The sequence below is a fragment of the Galleria mellonella genome, unplaced genomic scaffold (genome assembly GCF_026898425.1).
Source record: "Galleria mellonella isolate WM207_F2 unplaced genomic scaffold, CSIRO_AGI_GalMel_v1 utg165, whole genome shotgun sequence".
Taxonomy (NCBI): domain Eukaryota; kingdom Metazoa; phylum Arthropoda; class Insecta; order Lepidoptera; family Pyralidae; genus Galleria; species Galleria mellonella.
The window spans coordinates 1751513-1776463 of record NW_026442009.1 but is presented as its reverse complement, the minus strand read 5'-3'; the positions used below and the strand labels follow the sequence as shown (position 1 = coordinate 1776463).

At 30.7% G+C, this 24951-nt stretch overlaps 1 protein-coding gene across 4 annotated transcripts in view; it reads left to right on the top strand.

Annotated features, from left to right (window-relative positions):
* Positions 1-24951, top strand: part of LOC113518951 (tachykinin-like peptides receptor 86C) — an 81655-nt gene that overhangs the window by 37370 nt on the left and 19334 nt on the right. For 3 of the 4 annotated variants that reach the window (XM_052892759.1, XM_031914547.2, XM_052892760.1), the window contains exons 3-7: positions 928-1070; positions 6090-6303; positions 15067-15201; positions 18451-18528; positions 21572-21719. In XM_052892759.1, coding sequence (XP_052748719.1) covers positions 928-1070; positions 6090-6303; positions 15067-15201; positions 18451-18528; positions 21572-21719 — 718 coding nt within the window. Of the gene's footprint in view, positions 1-441; positions 674-927; positions 1071-6089; positions 6304-15066; positions 15202-18450; positions 18529-21571; positions 21720-24951 lie in introns of those variants that run through there. The other variant, XM_031914552.2, reaches the window with a different exon arrangement.

The window sequence follows — 24951 nt, the reverse complement described above, 5'->3', positions numbered from 1 at the left end:
TGCGGTAGGTACTAAAAATATGTTAACGACGAAAAATATGTTAATATATGAATTATCAATTATCGTTAATCAGAGAAAATTAACTTACGTTATTTCGTGAGCATTAGAATAAAAAGTTGATATCTACTCTACAGCCTGTTTTTCGGAACAATGATCTAGTCTTTTGTTTGATATAAAATTAATTGATATTATAAAAGAACTATCCATAGTAATTTCCGATATTGACTGGTTAATTTTAAATTTGGTTCCTAATTTAAAAACACAGTCTTCTCTATCTATCTATCAGGCGAATTGCATTCATTATGCGTCAAAAAATTAGTGCAAGAAAATATTAAAAGTATTAAAATGAAGATTTTTTTATACCACGCAGTTGGTAAATAAGAATATATAGCTGTATATATATAACCTGTCTGATAGTAAACGGTCACTGTAACTTATAGACGTCTGTAACATTGGGTATCACGTACGTGTTGCCGACACTGTAGAAACCTTAATATACCTTTTTTAAGAACCCTATTCTGTAGTCTCTAGAGAATACCTCGACAGGGAGCTCATTCCACAACCTGAGTGTTCGCGGGAGAAAACTCCATTGAAACTGCACTGTACGTGACCATTTAGGTTCAAGCGTGTGAGGGTGAAACCCTGACGATGGCGTGCAGTGCGATGAAAAAAAGTAGCTATAGGCATTATTTCAAATAATAAACAAAGTAAAAAAATAATTATAATAGTAGTTATTATATATTTTTTCAAAGAAAAAAAAAAGAAAAAGAAAACAAAGATATAATTAATATTTAAATAAATTCACAACATTTTAAATTATCATCTTTTTGTGATTCAACACCTTAATACTTTTATAAATAGCATATTAATATAGCATTTATTGAATTTGTTATATTGTATAATTAATTACTAATGCTTTTTTTTTAGGATAACACTTGGCAACTGCATGGGCCTGGGAGAGCGACCGTTCAGTTTGCCATGGTGGGTCCAGCTCGTCTGGTACATAATTTTTGCTGTGATGCTTCTGCTCGCAATATTGGGGAACACTTTAGTTATATGGATCGTTATTGGTAAGTGATTGTATATTTTAATAATATTAAAAAAATGCATCAAATTGAATTGGATTCGCGCATAAAGGGTTTCGCTGTAGGATATATGAGAATATTGATAATTGCAAATTTTATGGTTAAAGAAAAGAAGTACATTTAAAGTTTCCTCTTTACCTTCTTATATTTTTCTTTATTCCATTTTTTTTATTTTTACAACAATCAATAACCTATTAGTATTAATTAAATGACATTTATTGTAAAAACTAGCAGTGACATTGGTTTTCAAGACAGATAACCCTTATTTGAAAACAAAAGCTAAAATATATAACTGGATATTGTATTTTTTAGCAAAATATCATATATTCAATTAAGTCAGGAACTCGAAGTTTTACGCAATAAAAAATACGAGTATATAGGTCTCATTACTTGATGTTTTCAAATATGTAACTTTGGCTGTTCGTTAACCATATAAAAAATATATTTTAAAGTACATTTTGTATACGTATTAAACATTTATTTATGATAAATTTATTCATTATATCAAATAATTTATCACATAACTACTAGAAATTATAATGTAATTGGTAATTTAATACTGATAGATTTTCGATATTTTTTTTATACAACTTAGAATGGCAAACAAGCTGACGGCCCACCTGATGGAAAGTGGTAACCGTCGCCTATAGATATGAGCAGTACCATGGACATAACAGAGTATTCTGTTTCGCCCATGATACCACCCAGGCGTTGCCATTCCTGAGGACTTAGATGTTATTCCTCTGATATAAGATTGATGTTGCTTTCAACAGAACAAAAGTGTCCTAATTCTCTTTTGCTAATTACCATCTGTATCGACTCCTATAAAAAGGTAAAGTAACAATAGAATTTCTGTATCCTTTCTTCTTGGTTGTAGATTTATTTATAAGACAAATTTTTCTATCATTTATAAAATAAATCATCGTGCATATATCCTTCGATCTTTCGATTCAGTGTAACGAATGTAGAATACATTTATCTATCTATCCTATTTAAGACCTGCGTTCTTGTTGGTTGAGCTCTTGCTACTCACTACGATTTTCAGGGAATCTCTTCACCTCTTGATACAACACAACATCAACTTTTTCATTGATCTTCCTAATGTAACTATGTCTTGGTCTTCCCCTTACCCTCCTTCCTTCTATCTTACCTTCTATTATAATGTTCATAAGCTCGAGTATCGAATCTAGTATCCTAATATTATTTTCCTTCTAACCTCAATAGTCCTTACAATTTTTTATTTAACCGAAGAGTACATATCCCCCTCTAATCTCTCTAATAAGTATATCAATCTCTATCTAATCTAACAAGTAATCAAGGCTTAAAATGTAATATCCAAAATATACCATATGACCACACTTAGTATTAGTATTAATACTCAATTAGTCTTGTAAATAAACAAAAATATACAGATAAATAATTATTAGCTCTTGTTTGGAATAAGACACTCCAAATCATTATTGACGATTAGAAACGTGACTCTCATTCATAAGTATCTGGTTTGCAAGTAAATATCAACATTGTTTCTGCTAATTGGCATCATTACCAATTTAGAATCGTATAATATGTACAACCTTCCTTATTCTAGGTTTATTTGTTGACCTTTATATATATGGTTAAATTTATTTTCAGTAATGTTCTTTTACAATGGTACACTGTATACAACTCTTCTGGGTAATATTATATGCAAACAAAAGCATGCGTTTATTAAATTTATTTTATGACCTTGACTTTAAATCGAATATAATGAAAATATTATTTATTATATACGTTGTTGTATTTCTGACTGAAAAGATAGCCATTGTGTCTAATATATGAGGCAAATCTAGAGAGTTATTTTAATGAAAGTGACATAACTTTATTTTTTTATTAAACTTAGAATAGCAACAAGTTGACGAAACTATCTGACGGAAAGCGGTAACCGTTGCCTTTAATCATGAACATTAACAGCACCATGGACGTTCCATTGGTGCCACTAAAAATTTATGCATTCTTAACATTGTTACAGGCTTAATCATTTCAGAACTGTTCACTGCAGAACATAAGATAAAGAAAGTTTTGCCAGTTTTTTTTTTTTTTTTTACAACACAGGGGGCAAACGAGCATTTGATTAACTACCGCCGCCCATGATCACCCACAACACCAGCGGCATTGCAGGTGTGCTGCCGGCCTTTTAAAAAGGAATATACTCTTCTTGAAGGTTATGTTGTCGTATCGGTTCGGAAATACTGCTGCTGGAAGTTGATTCCAAAGAATGGTTGTGCGTGGAAGAAAGTGCCTTGAAAAACGCACGGTGGAAGACCGCCACTCGTTGATTAGGATGAAACTTTAATCAGCAGCAGGTATCAATCCGAACTATTCCTCAGAACACTCCCCATGATAAATTCGGTAGAAGCACAGAGATGCAACATCTCTGCGCAGCCTCAGTGGATCAAGTCGGACAGAAGGCGTACTATCGATAATTCGAGCCGCCCGACTTTGAATGCGGTCTAACGGAAGGAGTTGGTACTGTGGCGCTCCTGCCCACAGGTTATTCCATATGCGGCCTGATTGGGCTTTATATAATTTCAGGCGGTGTTCTGGCATGAAATATCGTCTCACCCTATTGAGCACTCCTAACTTCTTGGAAGCTATCTTAACCTTCTCCTCCAGATGACCGCAAAACTGGACGTCGCAAGATATATCAACGCCCAGAATTCCTAGACTCGACTTTTTATCAAGGGAAGTGCCCTGAAAGTGAGGAGATACGACAAACGGCGTTTTTTTTGCGGTAAACGCGCAGACTTGTGTCTTTTTGGGGTTAAATTGGACAAGATTTTGTTCACCCCAGATCGAAACTTGATGGAGTGAAGTTTCGATTTCAGACACAAGTCTATTCCGGCACTCAGAATGACATATAATGTAAGCATTATTACTTATCTGTAACATATCATTGATATGCAGAAGAAACAGAGTCGGAGATAGTACACAGCCTTGCGGGACACCAGCATTCAAAGGTTTTAAATCAGAGCATGCTCCGTCGACTACGACCTTAATGCTACGTTCCTTGAGAAAACTGGCGACCCAAATGCACAGTCTCGCAGGCAACCCAAATGAAGGTAGCTTTGAAAGCAGCGCTCTATGCCACACCCGATCAAAGGCCTTCGCGATATCCAGACTAACTGCTAAGGCCTCTCCCTTACTCTCGATAGCCACTGCCCATCGGTGTGTTAAGTAAGCTAAAAGATCACCGGCCGAACGTCCCTGTCGAAAGCCGTACTGGCGATCACAGATCAGCTGGTGTTCTTCTACTTGACGGTTAATGATGGATTCCATAACCTTCGAGAATAAGGAAGTGATAGCTATGGGCCTATAGTTAGCTGGATCTGAGCTCCCTTTTTAATGCACCAGAGCAGTCTTCCAAAACTTTAGGACTATGCCCGATGAGTAGCTAAGCCGAAAAAGACGCGTAAGAACCGGAGCCAACTCTGGAGCGCACGTCCTAAGCACAATTGGAGGAATACCATCACGAGGGAGAAAAGTGCTCTACGCACTGAGCTATGCGTGAATTTAATGTCAGGCATAGAGCTCCTACAACACGTGATGGTCGGTGGTGATTTCTCCCCGTCATCCAATGTCGAGTTTAACGCAAAGATGGATCCAAGAAGATCGGCCTTTTCCTTAGCGTTCTGGGCCAACGAGTCATCCTCCCTGCGCAATGGTGGAAAAGATGACTTACAGAAATTCCCTTGTGCAGCTTTGGCAAGAGACCAGAAAGCTCGAGTTCCAGAGGGCAAACTAGCCAATCTCTTGCCAATTCTACTAATATGCTCTGACTTCGCTGTGGCTATAACTCTTTTGAAAGACCTAGAGGCAGAGTTATACTTCTTTTTAAGAGCACTGGTGTTAGGATCTTTTAGCCCAGGTTAGGAAGCACTCCTGTTTCAGACGAGATGCTGTTCTACAAGAGGCTCCATACCAGGGCTGGGATTTCCCGCCGACGGGCACCACAGAGTTAGGAAGTTGCCAGACTTGACAAGCCGGTTGGCCACTGCAGATAGGCTTTTAGTGATGTTTTAACAGGGAAATTCTGCTAATCCCTCGACTATTAAGTTCCGTTAGTTGCTTCTTACGACACCCACGGGAAAGGAAGGGGTGGTCTATTCTATGCCGGGACCACAATAGTTAAAACATTTCTATATAATGTGCTTTTAAGAACTATTGTACCAAAGTAAGACTTTATACAAAAAGCATGGGTACTTTTATTTCACTTGTGTTTCTGCCGTGAAACCGTTGTGCTTGCGGGACTATATTTTGGTTTGTAGAGTGAGATATAGCAATGAAATTACAGAATATAGAGATATAATATCATAGTTTTAAAGAATAGTAACACGGGAATGCTGTCTTTGATATCATAGTGTATTCTGCAATGTCCATAGTTGACGTGCTGATCACGTCTGTAAACGATAGTTACCACCTACAATCAGGTGGGCCGACAATTTTTTTGGCATTTTATCTATCATAAAAACATTATTAAGGTATTTGCTATTCCAAATAATATAAAATATAGTCTTTAAAGTGACAGGTAGTGCATAAATAGTCATATAACCTGAGCTGCAAGCAGAGCATAGTGTCACGATTCTCATAAAAATAAACGGTTCAAACATCATCGAAGTTGAGAAGTCGTTCGATCGAAATTCTATCTAAAGCCCAGAAGACTTACTTATTCAATATCTTTGATCCGAAGATTCTACTGACTTATATTACTTATAGACTCTTCAAGCGAGATATACAAAAAAAGTTTGCAGGTATTTGCCTCTTTATTGTGCTAAGTTTTAATCTTAGGTTTTATTATATACTCGTATTATACAAAATTTAATGTGTTCATCTCATATTAATTTTGCAATGCTAGAAATCACTATTTTATTAAAAAAAAATCTTATTGAAACAATTGATAAGCAAAATCTTAGCTTTTTTTTTAATAAAATCTGAATTATTTTTGATAAAATGAATTTTTTTCTCTAGCTCATCGCCGTATGCGGACTGTTACCAACTGCTTCTTAGTCAACCTGGCAGTAGCTGATTTGCTTATGGCAACTCTGAACGGGGCTCCAAATTTCGTGTTCCTGGTTACTGCGAACTGGCCATTTGGATCAGCGACATGTACGGCTAGTAATTTTACGGCCAACCTCACCGTCTCTGCGGGAGTATTCACTCTAGTCGCCATAACTGTAGACAGGTATATTTTTCTATATATATATATTTTTACATATAAATAATGTTTTAGAATTTCTTTACGAATATTAAATTGAACTTGGTACTCTAGTGATTTAACACACCGCTTACCTTCTGATGGTTGCGGCTTCTTTCTCCGCACAATACGAACATTTTATTTATAGGTATATCTGTTTGTATTGTTCTAAGTATCTTTTTAATATCTTAGGCATATATTTACAAAAAAAAAGTATTTAAGTATGATTATACTTTTCTAGTATTTACCAATAATACAACTTTTGTTTAATTTGGGACTAAATGTTGCTATGAAATGTGTCCCGTAGTATTTATTATCATTAATTATGAAAAATAATTGGATATTTGAATCTAATTTGTAGTGTATGAATAGACATGATGTTTTATCTAAAATAAATATTCTTGATTCCTCTTTCAATCCGGTGAAGTGAATTTTTATAAATTATTGGATCTTCACTTGAACTCAATTTACCTTAAAGACTAGACAATTGTTGTATTTGTATCAGAAAAAAAATACTGAATTCTAATTCAAGTATTTTATCTATATTTTAACTTAATGCTTTTAATAAATCTTGTCATTTTTATAAATTATTTCAATAAAAACCAATTACATTTAGGTAAATTATATTTGATTAGGTATTGTATCTGGTTCTTTAAACATTTGCGAAATATAAACAGATATTAAAATTTGAGATTCCAAATTGAATAATTCAGCACTGCTAAACCAAAGTCGCAGGGATTTGTCCTTAATTTTTAATTTTTCATGTTGATATTCAATATTCAATCTCAAAAGGAGTTAGAGAGGTTTATTAAAAGAAAAAAATATTTGTTAAAAATAAAACTCAATGAATACCATGGGAACTTAGGCGTATTGTATAACATCTAATTGCTATTTATGTCTATAGGCGATGGTTATATTTTTCGCCAGTCACGAAGGCAGTTTGTTTGTTCTTCCAAGTTATATTAAAAAGTTATTTCTGGTTTATAACATTGGTTAAGCTACTAACATGCTCTTTCTCTTAACTAATATGTCTTATGTCTGATATTTTTTTTAATATCGGATACCTTATAACTAAGTACACTGTTCGAGATACGCACTGGAGTCTTCAAAATATGACTGTAAACTCATAAAAATAAACCTCATTGTTTTCTTAAAAAAAACATTAATGATTTGTTACATTTTATCCGCTCTGCAATATATTCTCTCGCCATTTTTATGAAAACCCTATTTTTTTAATATACTTTTATGCAAATTTAGTGAAGATACCGCCATATATATTCAAATTATTATTTGAAGTGTATAAGAACTGTCATGTATTCTTTTTTTACAACTTCCATAAGAGACTGTCTCTATATTGTATAGCCTACAGCCAGCCGCCTTCATCAGTTTGATTCTGGTGTGTGTGCAGTTTTTTTTTTTAAAATACTCTTTATTAGATTACAGGTCAGTGGGTACCGTTTGTATTTGTTGTCTTGTTGTCAAGAGATTATGTAAGTTTGTGAGAGAGTTGCCTGTAGAATTGGAAAAGTTTCCGCTTAAATTGACTTCAAACATTATGTAATGAAATAACGGATAACCGTAGATTATATAGTTATAGATAGAGCATCGATTTTCAAAAACAGGTCAACTTTTTTTCAGCTAATTTGACATGCAGTTGACTCGTTTTTTTATCAGTGTTGTATATACTTACGCACATATTTTGTCGTAAGTATCTATATTTAATTATTTTATAAATAAAATAAGTTTTTACGCATTAAAAAGATGAAGAAATTATAAGACAAAATAAATATAGAAGTTATAAAGGGATACCTCATAACTATGTATCACGCAAAATTGTATGAAAAAGTTGACCCGACTCGCTTTTCTTGAATTTATATGCATTTCTATGGATACAATCTATCTATATAATCTAAGCAGATAACATGGGTCGTCACTGTTGACATAAAAAGAAAATACTGAATAAACAAAATTTTTAGAAGTAGAAATTATGATTTAAATTTAATGTAATTTTAAGACACAAATTGTAAAGATAAATATGACTAAAGACAAGAATTTAACATTTTTGTCTCATATTAAAACTTACTAACCAGCCTAGCCTATCGATTGCAAAAATAATATCAAAATCAATGAAAATTTACAAACAATTGAGAATCTGCTCCTTCTTGGAAACGATTGATTAAAAAGCATATCTATATATATAATGAAAAATTAATAAATATATATTTGTCAAGTTATTTAATAAATAAATATATCCATGTGCAATGCTTCTACTGCAAGATTGGCATGGTTTTATTAATATCCGTGCTTCTACTTTCTACTATGAAAATGTAGTTAGTTTAGTCAATGTTGTCAATTCATAATTAGATAGCTATAGGAAGAGCTCGTAGAAATTGATTTATTATCTTTGCGAAAGCGAGTACCATACCTTTTATTACTATTATGTTAGGTAAATTGTATTTTAATACGAGTGTATTCTTATCGAGCTATCAATATAATAAATATCGTTATGTGTAGGTAGATAGACAGAGAGATAAATAATTTATTTGCATCACTTACCGCACACAAACAGTAACATACACAAATGCAAAGTGAATAAAGATAAAAAAAGATACATGTACAAAAAAAAATTATTGGTAAAGATATTGATTTTTATTTTTCATATTCAAGTCTTACCTCGATATATATTATCAGATATAACGCCAGTGTGTTTTATTTAATACATTAAGTTGATTTCGATATAATAGATTTATACAGTTAATATAATTTAATTGGATATAAATGAATAATAAAGAAAAAATATCTTTAATGCAGAATTAAAAAAAAAATTCAAAGTTTTCAGCTTAATTCAGTCACGTTTAAATGATTGGATGGATTTGAATGATATTTGTTACACAAACAGATTGTTATATAAATCTTGATTAATACTTTTAAATTTCATAACAACAAAGGCATGGATTAAAGCATCGTTCACAATACCGGAATATATTGATTGATCAGGATGAAAAGTAGTCTATGTCTTTTTCCATCTGAAATATTACATCTATATTATATTTTATAATAACTGTTTTAGTCGTTAAGGCATCAAGAAATAAAATATTATCTTTAGCATTTCAAGTACAAATATAAATAGGTGTAAATAAATTTAATTACCACAACCTGCTAAAACTTTCATTATCTACACAACTTAGATGAAAAGTTTCAATATAAATTCACTTAAACAAAAAGGGAGAGGATTAAGAATTTAAATTAACTTGTTCATTTCAGTGATTCTAGTTTAATTTTACAAATTTTAATTATAATATTTTAGATAAAAACATATTGTATTTATTATAGTCTGTCAGACTTTTGAATTAGATAAGTAGACTGTAATTGCCATTGTGATAAACTGAAACCAATTCTTATTTTGTTTTGTACAATTATCAAAAATTTTATATAAAATATTTAATAAGTAACAATGGCTTCAATGTTGTCTCTGTACATTATCCAATTTATGGTAATATTTATATGTATTTCCAGGTAAACGTTTACATTATCTGAAGAAAATAATTTGTTTTGATAGAACCAATTTATGTATATATTAAATTGTTCGTATACAGTTTCATTAATTTATTTGTAAGAAAATTCAATAAATTGTTTGATGAATGAATGAATGAATCTCTAAACTATTACATAATTAATTATGAACATTTGTTGACAATTTACTTCGACATATATTAGATCGCAATCAAGGGAACTGCAATATTATATTTTACAATATTATACTTTTAAATATCGTATGCATATTTTTATAAATTGTGAGCAACTCGTTATATCCATAACTTCGTCTTTCAAATAAAAAGCAGTATACTGTCTAATATTATGAAGGCCAAATACCATATGTATTTTAAATATTAAGATTATTGCTCGAACCAATAAGATATCGAGAAACAATGAACAAACAAACTCGTATATTTATATTCTTACGAATAAAAATAATAACACCGCGCCGACGTGCATACATTAGATGAATTATAATAAAAGAGAACAAAACAAGACCTTCACGTGAGGATAAAAGGTCATTGACGCTTTATTCTCCCTACTTATATTATAAATGGCATAAATACCTATACCGACCTATTTATGGGTGAAAAAAATAAGAAATATTAAAGCTTTAACTCACCTTCGTTAAATAGATGCCTTCGTGTGGTTCCACACTTCAAAGGCTGGTACAAGATGCAGCTAATGGTTGCGTATGCTTTCAGCGATTCTGCTTTAAATATATACTTATGTTTGGTAGCACAAGCGAAAACAATTTGAAAGTTCAGTGATTTTAACGTAAAGCAATTATATAATATACAATTACATACTCTCAGCGATCTGTGAAAGAGTTTAGATAGATAGATAGATATATTGTTTCCTCCAAAAGATTACAATAGTAAACTTATTATAAATACAAACAATTCCAAGAAATAATCACAGTGAGAAAACAATGGGCGAATAGATAAAGAGAATAATAGATAAAAAATAGATAAAGAAATAGATATTGTGAGCTAATAACAAAATAAATTAAATACGTACTCGTATTCTATATAAATAGGCTATAATCAGTAGATATACTTCAAGTACATATATCTACTGATAAACTAGAAAAATAATGGACATAAAAGACAGTTTGAAAGAATAACCTAACATAAATCATCAAGAAAGAAAGTCAGGATTCTGTGCCTGTATATTTGTTGATTTACGGACCTGTTACAGGGATATATATGACTCGATACCGTCTCATAAGGCTATTTATGGGGAAGGTTTATGCTCTACCTGCAAGTTTAGAGGCAATAATGATGGAATGATGCTTATAATTTTATAAGATAGGATATCAGAATGTTTAAATATAATAACTAAAACAGTTATATAATATGCCATATATTCATTTTACAGTATTACATGTACCAACTGTAACTGATATTTTATCTTCATGAATTATGATGAAGGCCCATCTATATATTACATTTTATTCAAATTATCCGTTTTTAAAGGTAATTAAGTAACAAATATCGAATAATTTATAAACTTGTACATTATAACAATAATAAGTAGGATCTACCTTTCAAATGTACCAAAATGTTACATGGTCTTTAGTTATGCATTGGTATGCAAATAACTTTATACCTTAACGGGACTTTCTAAGATTTATGTTCTCGTTACTGGTTTGTATTTAGTTAAAATATACAATTGCTATCAAGGACAGTGATTTGATTTATTGATTTCAGATCATAAGATTATTTCATATTACTATTCGATCTACTTCGTGACTGTAGCGATTTAATAAAAAGGTGCCTTTGAAGTAGTCTGTATTAAAAGAAATCTATATAGAAATTATATTTTATTACATAGAGACGCGACACGCATCATAAAATATTTCAAAGCTGAACCATAAGAATGCTATAAATCTATTCCTATAATAGTGTTATGGATAACTTGTATATTTTATGTATTTGTCTGGACGTTATAAACCTAAACTAACCTAGGTAATTACACAATATTATGAATAATAAGTAATTCTTTAGGGTCTCAGGAAAAATACTATTGTTATCTAACCAATTTTTCATATACATGTCAAGTACAATATTTCTAGTAAACAAATTACAAGCATGTAACTAATAAAGACATTTTCAATCCATTACAGAGCCAATCTTATGACTGACAAACCTATATATCAACGCACAGCCGAAGACACCGAATGTAGACTCTTGACATTTTGCAAATGGATTCATTATATAGCGGAAGTGAAGTGTTTCTACCGTGAAGCAGTTGTGTTTGCATGGCTGTGTTTCGGTTTGAAGGGTAGGATATGGCGTGAATTTATAGGGTACAGAGGAATAACAACTGAGTCCTCAGGAATGGCAACGCATGGGGTGTATCATGGGCGAAACAGTATAATTTGTTATGTCAATGGTACTGCTCATATCTATAGGCAACGGTTACCACTTTACATCAGGTGGGCCGTCAGCTTGTTTGCCATTCCAAGTTGTATAAAAACAAATAAAAAAAAAGTGAGCAATTTTGATGTTAGACGTGTGAAATTTTATAGAATAACAAATCGAATGCCACATGCGAAGGAAAAATGGAAAAGTGGCGAGCAAAAGTATAATGTAATCCTTCTGGTAAAAAAACCGCTACTTTTCTCATAACAAAATTAGATCGCTAATATAAAATATAATATGACGGTAAAATTTAAAATTCTGTACACTTTACTAAAAATATCTACTGTTAAGTGACTTAAAAAGGATATTTTCAATTCGTCTGTATATTTCTTGTGTATTCGAGAGATACGCGATATTTTAGCCATCCACAAAGGGGTGATGTTAATTATGTTTGTAATCAAAAGTATTTCGGGGAAAAAATTGTTAATAATGATGACCATTGATAATAGGTTCCATCAGGTGAACAGTCATGCGTGTCTCTCTTGGGAACTATCATTGGTTATGTCATATAAAATTAGGTTTACTTTTTTATTATTTTTTTTATGCAAATTAGAATGACAAACAAGCTGATGGCCCACCTGATGGAAAGTGGTAGTGAACCTTCGCCGATTGACATGAGCATAACAGAGTATACTGTTTCACCCACGCGTTGCTCTTCGTGAGGACTCAGGTGTTATTTATTCCTCTGCACCCTGTAAATTCACTGCTATATCCCACCCTTCTAACCGAAACGCAGCCTTACAAACACAACTGCTTCACGGTAGAAACACGAATGGGATAGAGGTGGCCAAGCAAACTACTTTTGTACAAAGTCTCCCTCTGGTAAATTATGAAAAAGTAGTAGGGTATAAAAAGAGATCAGTTTTCCTATGTAAACTGACCTCTTTTCATCCTCATCTATCATTTTTCCTGTCAGCTTATACTGATGGCGGGGTTACCATTCAATTATCATCCATTTAAAAAAGTGTTATGCTCTCGTGCGATAAAATAAAAAAAAAACATAACCATAATTTTGTTATGTTATGTCACTCATAATAAAATTGCGGTCGTTGTGGTCACTTATTTTCTGGAGCATAATATAAATTTATCATTATTATATTAACTGCTTATTATGTACCTACTACGTGTACGTGCCCCTTAGCACAAATAATATAATACTATACTAGTAGTTATACTAATCATGACTTACATTGTCATAATTTTATATCAATATTATTTTTCTTAGCTATTTTTTGTAGTTATTTAATAATCCTGGTTATATAAAAGACAGTAAATGTATGGTATATATATTCAACAATGTGATATCAGTTTTGGAATCGACGTTTGAATACGAATTTTACTCCTAAACATGGAGCTCCTGTTTTCATACCCGGCCTGTGGGTAAATATTTTGACGGGAGAATAAATATTATCGATTCTTCAATGTGGTGTTTGTTAACATGGTTACGCAGTAGGCACTGGCAAATTCTAGTGTGAATTATTTCGCATGATATTTTAACATGAACCTGAAGACTGGTAGGTAATATTACTAGACAGTTGAATTTCTATGAACTGTCATTAAATTTTAATGCAATTTTTCTCAATTATGTTATAAAATATTAAATATACTTCAAATTATATCTATTTCAAATTATACTATTATAACTAGCTGGGGCCTTGAATTTGCTTGCGAGCAGTTAAAATTATCTTAATTAAATTACGTAAGAAAATTAATTTAGTTATTAAATTTTAATATATTTGTCATCTTTTAGTTTTTAATAATCGCAACTTCCAAAAGAGACGTTCTCGTTTCGTTTGAATTTTTTATCTGCGATATTTTGATTACATTATCAAATTTAACCTTTTTAAATTTGAGGTAAATGTTGCTTATTTATGTATTCTTTATTGATGACATTACGAAGAAGTTCACTACTAAAGATAGATCTAATGCTAAATGCATTCTCTCTCAGCTAATGTTTGGAAAAACAGAAATGTAATCATGCGTTAAAAAGTATTAAAAATTGTTATGGGTAAATAGTTATAGTTAGTTGTTGTAATTATTTTTTGCAATCGGCAGTTTACTCCTGTGTTAGTCTAGTATTTATTTTGTGATAGTTGAAACTATCATTTGCGGCTTTGCGAATTAAAAATTGGTTTGTGTACGAATTTCATTAACATGTAAATCATCTTATAGATACACGATTTCCCGTTCTAAACATTTCGTATTTCATCAGTTTGATTTCATTACTGAAGTCGCTGTTTGTAAAAATGTACTTGTTTATAATACGAGTGTTAACAAAGAACTTACCGTTCTACAAGAATTCATACAATGAGGGAGGGATCAAGGTATAATTAACGATTCGCTCGACTGATTTTGGTAATACATAGGTATGGATACATATATGAAGTATCAATTGTGTGCTTAGGACTGCAAGATGTACCGCAGTCAATAATATTTACATAATGCTTACATCTACGTCCTCTAATAGGAGAATTAATTGTAACAAGAATCATATTACGATGTCCATTCACTCTAATCTCCAAAACTGGTCAACCGATTTTAATGAAATTATATATTTATTGCTTGCTCTAATTTAGAGAGATAGCTTAATTTATAGTTTTTATCGCAATAAAAATTTTAGACTGACAAAAGAAATCTCAAATTGCTAATCCTCTCAACATCTAGTGACATTTTGTTATTAAGGCGCAAAGTGGTAACAAACAAATAAACCAACTCTCTTATATATTTATAATTAGTAAGGATCGCTAGTTTATGAATAACAGGTATTTAAAAAAATCTTATTTTACAGGTATGTGGCGATAGTGAAACCGCTGCATCATAGGCTGAGTCGGAAGGTGGCTCGAGCGGCTCTAGTCACAGTTTGGTGTTTAAGCGCATTACTCGCTCTGCCCAATTTGCTGTATTCCGATACATACAGAAAGCAGTGAGTATACGTTTATAATGTTTTTTTTTTTTTAATAAGTGGCAAATTAGCATACGAATCACTTGATGATCAGTGATCACCGCAGCCCATAGATATTAAGAACACCAGAGTAATTGCCTAAGCGTTGCCGCTCATTTAAAAATGTATTTATTTTCTTAAAAATCTCTGAACTGAAATATCACTGCAAGTAGTTTATTCAGCATTAGACAACAAAATAATACTTAAATGCAAGTATTATAATATGCTTTGCAGTAGATAGTTACGGCTGACACGATGATGATGAAGTATTATAATAATTACTTTTTACCTATGTCATAAGAATTAATAAAAAAGGAAGGCCTGGGCCTGGCTCAGTAAGTGTTTCAGAGTGATTGAGTAATAAACATCCAAACAGCCTTACAAACTTTCACATTTATAGTATTGGTATCCTATATATCCTTGGTTATAAACTGTAGAGGAACATACATTTATCACCGCGATAAATTTTATATGTTAACGGAACATCTTAAGGGAAGGAACGACTAAAGAAATGGTTACTTGTGTAGCAGGATAAAAGGATGAACTGTAGAAAATATGGTAGAGGTAAAAAAAGTGAATAGAGTTATGATGACTAAAAGATATCAATTTAAAAGGAAAACATGTTATACCGACCCATGATAATATGATAGGTGAAAAGTGAATGAATGAAAACTCTTTATTGTACCCTTCAAAGAAAGATACAAAGTGATGATGCATAATTTTTTATTATTTGGTTAAATCGAGGAGATCCATCCATCTATTCGTGATATAAATTCCTTTTAAATTCATTTAGAATATGTGGAATACGGTAGGTACTTTCCATCTGCTACCTACGTAAATTATTTCATTACATGAAAACACCCTAGATGATTTCTATAAATACTTCCAACGGGATTTTAGAAAATTATATGACACTTGATTTTACCACAAGTTGAAATTAGCTTTATAGAGAAAATATTTGCGTATTTTTAAGGCTTTCTTCTGAATTAATATTCTATTACTACCTAATTAAATTTTCGATGTTGACCTTCGTTTAACTTGTAAAATTAAACTATAATTAAATCTACTATTATTAAGACAGCCCTCTGGAACTCAAGGTTCATTTAAAATTTTCTTTTATATTAAGTTGAAGCTCATAAATGTGTAGCTGTACGTAAAAATGTTCTGTTGATATATTTAACTTACACGTTTTCGAGATTATTTGTTTCACTAATTGTATTATTTAAATGGATTTTTAATTAATATACAATATCATATTCTTTTCCATGGGTGTCGTAAGAAGCGACTAAACATCTCTAAAACTCTAATTGCGGTTGTCAACCCGCCTGCCAAACGTGGCAACTACTAACAAATCTCCCCTTATGGGGAAGGCTTATGTTCAGAAGTGGATAGTTAACTGCTGGTATGATGATGATCATATTATATTAAACTGTAGTGATTATTTATAAATATCAAATAAAAAAAAAAAGTAAATACGTATAATTGCTTTAATTGACAACTGAGACGCCTCACAACTTTGTTTAAATGCAAAGGATTTTCATATTAATTAACACCTGGGATGAGCTTGTTAAAAGTTCAAACGTTTTTGCTACTTAAACATAAAAAATTCTAAGTTGTAATTATTTATGTTGGCTTTACTCACGTTTTATTCTATTTGAAACTAGTCACTACGGTATTAACTGTTAACTCTCCATTTCTAAATATAGGCCGTTGCCATAAGGAGGGTTTTGCCAATAATTACTACGCTTGGCAGCCGGGTTGGCAGCCGCAGTTAGGCTTTGGTGAGGGACGCTGCTGCCCATCCCTTGACTATTGAGTTCCCTTAGTCACCTTTCGACACCCTCGGAAAAGTAAGGGGTGGGCTATTCTATATCGGAACCACACGGCGATCGAATTCCAATACAGTATGACTTACGATAGTTATTATTCAACAATGTTAAAGTTTTTCAAAACTGTGTAAACTTGAGACACGCAATGAAAATGTAAGCCTAATTGAAATTGATTATTTAATAATACTATAATTTTAATTTATAGACTAGAATACTAGACCCATAATGGTCTTCTATACACTCTTATTGTAAATACAGAGGAATAAAAAAATTAATCCAACATAATTATGTATATATTACTTTACTTTTACTGACGCATCGCTAGCTTAATAAATAAGTTTTAGATAGACATGCTACTTATAGATTATAAAGTAAAAAAATACAATTTAAAAGAGTTTGAAATAAATTTTATTTGAATAAAGACTATTTAATTATATATTCTATTCTAAATGTGAAAATTTGTAAAAATATTTGAATGTATAAAAGTTTCTTACTCAATCACTAGATTTAATTGAAGTGTGATAATCAGACTAACAATTTAACTTCCACTTTCTACCCTTTAATCCTAAAATGAATTCATAATATACAAAAGACAACAAAAGCTTTATAGATTACAGTTTCTATTTCAGGGTGAACGAATCGAATACAAATTGTTTCTACTAATTTCGTTTCAACTTTGAAGTCAAATTCAATAGTGCGCAGTTCCATATACGAATGATATTGACATTATTCTTTTATTTTGTGATATTTTTGCTACAATTTCTACTCTAAACGTGAAAATGTGTCAATTCTAAAAGCGATCGATAGTATATTTACTAACCATCTATTGATTACTATTGCGACTAATGAACTTATTTTAGGAAGAAGGAGAATTCCAAATAAAATTCTGTATGTTCTAAAAATTCCGAAGTCTTCTAATTATATGACGAGAAACTTATACTCAGTAATAGGTCATGTCATGGTTGAAAGATGAGGATGATAAAAAAAAATGGTGACTGGATAATTGCACATTTATATAAATACTTACGGCCCGTTCCGGCGTCGTACGGGTGGACATTTTTAACATTTCCCTTCACTGCTCTGCTCCTATTGATCGTAGCGTGATAAAAAGTATACTATAATCTGTCCAGGAGTATGAAAAATAATTGTACCAAGTTTCGTTGAAATTCGTCGAGTAGTTTTTGTTTCTATAACGAACATACAGACAGTCAGACAAAAATTTTACTGATTGCATTTTTGGCATCAGTATCGATCACTAATCGATACTGATGCCCCCTGATAGTTACTGTAGAATCGTCATGTACAGAATTGACCTCTACAGATTTATTATAAGTATAGATTCATAATCGGTGTAACAGCAGCCTAAAACAAATTCTAAATTTTGCTCTTTTCTTTGTTATAGGTACATAAATGGTGAAAGAGAAATATGTTTCATAAGATGGCCTGATGGGAGCTACCCAACATCTAAAACAGACTATTGGTAAGGTAATATAGAAGGTAATGTAACTTACAGATAGCTCGCTGTTTGTTATATTTATGAAATTATGAGCTATAACCCTTAATAGAAAAATTAATGTGCAATGTACACCTATGTTTATATCAGTCTATATTTTTTTATGTTTCCTATATGCTTTTTATAAAGTATTCCTAAATGATTGTGCACTGTAAAGTTTCAGAGGAAATTGGTCTAGCTAATGCACTGGTATGCAATCTTACGTTGCAAGCATCCATCAACCTCAATTTATGATTGTTTTTCACCTTTACGAAATATTTTTATTATAGATAGTTCTATAGAGGAAACTGATTACATATAATATCATTGTAACTCCATTTTTTGTTATAACTTTTTATTTTATTTTTAAATTTAGTACTTATACTCATATAGACTTTAGACAATAGTACTTATTGTCTAAAGTCTATATGAGGATGTATTATAAAGACTATCATTCATAGTACCAGTCAATACCAATATCAATATTGATGGAATAGTTATTACAAACCTTTATAATAGATTTGCTGCAAGATCGTATCTTACTATCAAATATTCGTGGTTAAGTTTGACCTTAATTCCTGTTATTTATGTTTTACTACGTAGTTTAGTTCAAAATTCTCGATTAATTAGTACAGAAGTTTAAATACATTTAGCTCAGTGCAAAGGAAAGTTTTAGGCAATGTGCGTAGTTTAGGAATATTCAACTATTATATTTGCATTGATCTTAATATGAATATTCATTACTCGAACATAAAGCGATATTGGACTATACCTGCATGGAAATATGTAGATAAAAATAATTGTCACTCTCAATATACATATATGAAAGTATGTCATATTCTATATCACTTAAATTATTTTGACTGCAAAACTATATCTTATTGATTCATAATATAATTTTTCATGCACTGGTATATTTCATATTTATGATGTAAAGAAATTGTAGAACATTATTATAAAAGTTAAATTATATAAATTCTAGTTTTTAATTATGTATATATTAATTTTAATAATCTTATTGTATATAATTATCTATATATTAATTTATCGTTATCATTTAAACATATTATTATGCATATTTATTTATAAAAATACGTATTATCAAAAATATATTCTTTATTGACCATTTATTTGAAGTGAATGATGAAAATAAATTACCGAAGGTCTGAGAAAGTCTATTGTAAAAAACGGGCATTCCTCAAGGCTCAATTCTGGATCCATTTATCTTTTTAATTGACGTAAACTGTGTAAGGAAGGTCCCTTACACAGATAAAATGATAGTACTGACGATATTTTACTGTTGAATCTTTGATAAAGTTTAGATTTAGCCATTCAATTAGAGATTCTTAGATACATAATAAATATACTAACTTTACATTAAATTCTTTGTTTAAAAACTATAAACAAGTAAGGAAATATATATCGTTCAAGTTTTATTTAGCATTTCCATTAGTAATACTGAGTATAGATATGTTTTTAACGGTTGATAAAAATTCTTGATAATTTCCAATTCATATTTAACTAAACATTCCTAGCAACTTTACACACATTGTGATTTTATGATTACCTATCGTGATTTCCATCTAAAATTATTTGTAATTTTGAATCTTACTTACACAATAAAATTGTAAGTAGACGATGTTTGCACATGAGAGATATTCAAGAAAAAAAAATTATGAGGGTTCTTAATAAGATCAGTAGATATTATCAAAAAGCCTGATATAATAAATTTTAGAAATTTGTTTATCTATTTATCTGTTTGTCTATATAGTTATTACGACATTATGCAAAACTACTGAACTAAACTGAATGTAGTTTTCCCTGATGTACTTACAATAATACAGATAGACAGACAGATAAAACATAAGCTTGTGTTAACTGACATATATTTTATTTTGATACGCCACTTAAAAGTTGTCTATTTTATTAGCTTTCCTACTTCTGAAATGCAGGTGTACAAAATATTGAGCAAAATAATTTTATAAATAATTTAATTAACTAATATTTAATAAATAGAAAGACTGTCAATGAGACCAAATAAATAGTAATAATAATTAAAACACAAGTAGGCAATTGTTTATATACTTACCCGTTACTCAAGTTAGGGTACTTCATTCTATTAGAAACTAAATAAATAATACACATATGTAAGCACATCCCGGAAAACCCGACCCATAAGAATAATAGTCTATCAATATCACTTCGCAGATTCGATTCTATTTAGAAAAGTTCATTTCCTAAATTGACACGATCCAAAATTGAAACTCAGACTTTATTTATTGGAAGTAACGGCAGTCGGCACGACTACTGCCTTATGGAAAATGTGTAAGGGTAGGTTCTATATAAAGTCATAGCTGGATCAATTTATCAAGTTATGTTGCTCTTTTAGAATCGTTATACAACATTTTGTAGAGCATTTGTAATAGACTAATTGCATCCACTATGTTTAAGATACTAAACTAATTTGATCCCGTATTCGTATGTATAATTTTGAGTAACTATTTTATTACTTCTGTTTTACTTTTTTGTTTATTTTTTATTAATGAAACTCCGATTTTTCTAGTAACGGCATGAGTATATGTATTCTAATTGTTGATATATGAGTATATTTTTGTTACAGAACTTTTAGTCAAAGAAATATATAAATTATTATGGTTTTTAATTTCTTTTCGTGTTACAAAATAAGATAATTAAAAATTTAGGATTATAATTTTAATTGTAAGAGGAACTAGATTGAATTACGTATATCTTTGTCGGGAGTGAAGTCGAATAGTTTAAAGACCACCTGGGTCACGCGATCATAAATGACTTTGACACAGGCACAAACTTGGCTGACAGTAATTTGTAAATTCATTGTATGTTTGTATCTTCATTACTAAATGATGCTATAATGGTTGAACGGATCTGAATAAAATTGGTAAATGGATATGTTGTTATACCTAACTAAATACATAAGATACTTTATATATTAATACAAAGTTAGTTAAAATGTACACAGTTACAGTTATTCAATGAATTTACTTCTTTGCAGCTACAACCTCGTATTCCTGGCTGTGACGTACGTCGTTCCCATGTCGGTGATGGTGTGGGCGTACGCTCGGATGAGTGCGGCACTGAGGGGGCGGGCGATCGGCGAATGCACTCACCACCAGATGCAAGTGGTCAGAGCTAAGAGAAAGGTGTGTAAAAATATAACGTTGTGTAATAACAAATAAAATGAGAAAAGTTATGGAAATATTTGTATACTTTCATCACTTAGATAATTAAACAGGTGCCGAACATAGTACTATGTGACCTATGTTAATAATTTGAAAACTATTTAATGCAAATAAACTCATTTTATTTCATGAAAGATACATAGCACTGAAAATAATCGCATTTTTTATTGTACTAATTAAAAGATATTATTATTTTTTAAATTATAATAGCACAAAAGATAGGCGAAGATAAATTACTACCACTAGTTACTACTAGCTCTAATTTTGTTGTCATGACAGGTATTTATTGTATTTACTCGTATTAATTGGCCAGGGTAAAGGTATTACCCTCGTTATACATTGATTTTTTATGCCAAATATTACATACCTGCTGTGATAAAATATAAAAATGCAATGACTATTAATTTTGACTTGAGCTCTTCTAGTTGTAATTTTTTTATAAAGAAAAATTAAAATTGTGTTATTACAAGAAATAATATTGTATAAATTTTAAAGAAAATTATATTACACTATTTCAATGAGTAAAGACAATGGGGTTTAGATATGTTTGGAGAACAGTAAACTACAAAACGCAATTTGAGAATTGTGAAGTCAATATATCCGACGACCCTTCCTATTTAAACAAACCTAAAATGGTTTATTAGTTAAAACATTAATTAAACAACTATCTATCTATCTATCTATCTATTCATTGTTACTGGTACAGGTCAGGTAGTTAAATTAGTTTATGGTTACCATGGCAATAAATTTACAACTTTGTAGTTTTATATACTTCAGTGAAATTTTAATATTTAATAAAAGCCATAAAAAGTAAGATTATTACAAGACTGAAAGTAAAATTGGCTATTAATAAATAAATGGCGTAGCATACATAAAAAATATACATTCTTTTGAACTCTGCTTAAAAATTGAATTACTTCTATGAGATTATATAACGAAAGGTACTAAATTATAATATTATATATGGTATATATATTTTTTTTATACAACTTAGAATGGCAAACAAGCAGATGGTCTACCTGATGGAAAGTGGTGACTGTCGCCTATAGACATGAGCAGTACCACGGACATAACAGAGTATACTGTTTCGTCCATGATACCTCCCATGCATTGCCATTCCTGAGGACTCAGGTGTTATTCCTCTGTACCCTGTAAATTCACTGCCATATCCCACCTTTCAAACCGAAACACAGCCGTGCAAACACAACTGCTTCACGGTTGAAACACGAATGGGGCAGAGGTACCCAAGCAATCGACTTTTGTACAAAGGTTATAATAATATTACTAAAATAGATTTATAACTTTAACTGAGGCAAATATAATTATCATAAAGTCGACAATTTTAAACTTTAATTTCATTATAAATACTTATTAATAAATATTTAATATTTTCTTGATATTGTTTGTACTTATTACATGTAGTTTACTATTGTAATCATTTGGAGGAAACAATAAAGAGAATTTATCTATCTATACCAAACATTTTTTCTTATAAAAAGCTAGTCATTTATAGTCGCCAATTCATCTTCATGTAATATACGAGTGAAGTAAGACAACATTTCCTTTACTGTTTGTTAATACCAGATTTTGAGCAATGCTGTAACATGCAACCTAATACGAAAGTTAATTTACGCGACTTTAAAAAGTATTTTCTATTCATTTGTTTTAGTTTTATTTATATCTTTACTCACTGCGAATCAATTTTGATATTTTGTTTTCAAACTATGAGATTTAATTAATCTAGTTGTTGTTAATTTTCATGGTGTAAAACTTTTTTACTTTTAGATAATTATAAAGACAACATTACAGAATGTATATATCAAAAATGTAATACACCTTTCACATTAGGCACAAGATAAACAAACCACCATACAAGGGTCATATCATCATCAAACATCCCCATGGAATGGTGATAAACCGATATTGAAGCGTAAATTGTAATCTTTTTGTTAAATATGATATTCTCAATATAAATTATTTTACAAATCCTCTGTATTTACAATGGGTATTTACGCTCCAGTACATGTTTTATGATAGTCCAGATTAAAATATTTATTCTGTATCGTCGCAATATTATTCAGTTCAGTGAATTTACTCTGCTAGTCCTGTCAACCCAATATTCTACTACTGTACATAAAGTTAAGAATCTACCTGTGCTTAGAATGTACTTGTATTAGAAACACATAAATGTCGTGAAATAAAAATTGTAAAACAAAAGGTAAAGGAGACAAAAATTTGTTGTAATTGATTTCACAAATTTTTGTTATCGATATAATTCTAAAATCTTTGGATAATATACACAGAGAGATTATATGAATATTTACAGTCACATTTTGTCCTTCTGCATTCTTTAGCATGAGCAGAATGTAAATTTTACAAAAGACTAATGATTTCGATTTTACCCTGTAAATGACGACTCCAGGACGATTTCCTTCTTTTAAAAGAAGTGGTAACCGATAAATTTGAAGTTGCATTAACGATTAATTGATAGACATTTCAATATTAATGTTCTGTATAGCATTTAGAATCCAAAACGGTTTGTATAGATCGAATTTGAACTACCTTAAACAGTATATATAACATATGTCAATTTTAAACAAGGACATACATTATATTCAAGGACCCAGGACCCTAATGATTTCATATTATATAATAATATTAATAATAATGTTTATTTATTTATCTCACAACTTTTTTGAGTACAAAGATACATCAAAGTTGGGTAGAATTGGTATCTGAACTGATAGCTGAACTGGGTATCCGAAGAACCCGTATAACAAGTCACCAGGACCCCTCCGTGGTATGAAACAATTTATAGTAATACATACATGGAGAACATAAAAGTTGTTAGGCGTAGTAGATACAAATAAAATACATACACATGAAAACATGTATTCACACATATATGCTATTTAAATGTTTCAATAACAATCAGTCACAACTGGATATACATTATTGAGCAAAGTTAAGGTAAATATGGACACTGTGACAAAAAGAGAGGTAGTATCCATTAATATTTCAATTTCATCATAGTTAAGCTGCTGAAGCTATTCTGTAACAGTTTTTTTACACATATATTTATTGAAGGCAAAGATTGATATTTTTAAGTAAATCTAAAAATAAAATTGTAGATTATTTAAGCAAACGTCGTATTAGGTCAGGTAATTAGGTCAGGATGGTAAGTCAAAAGTGA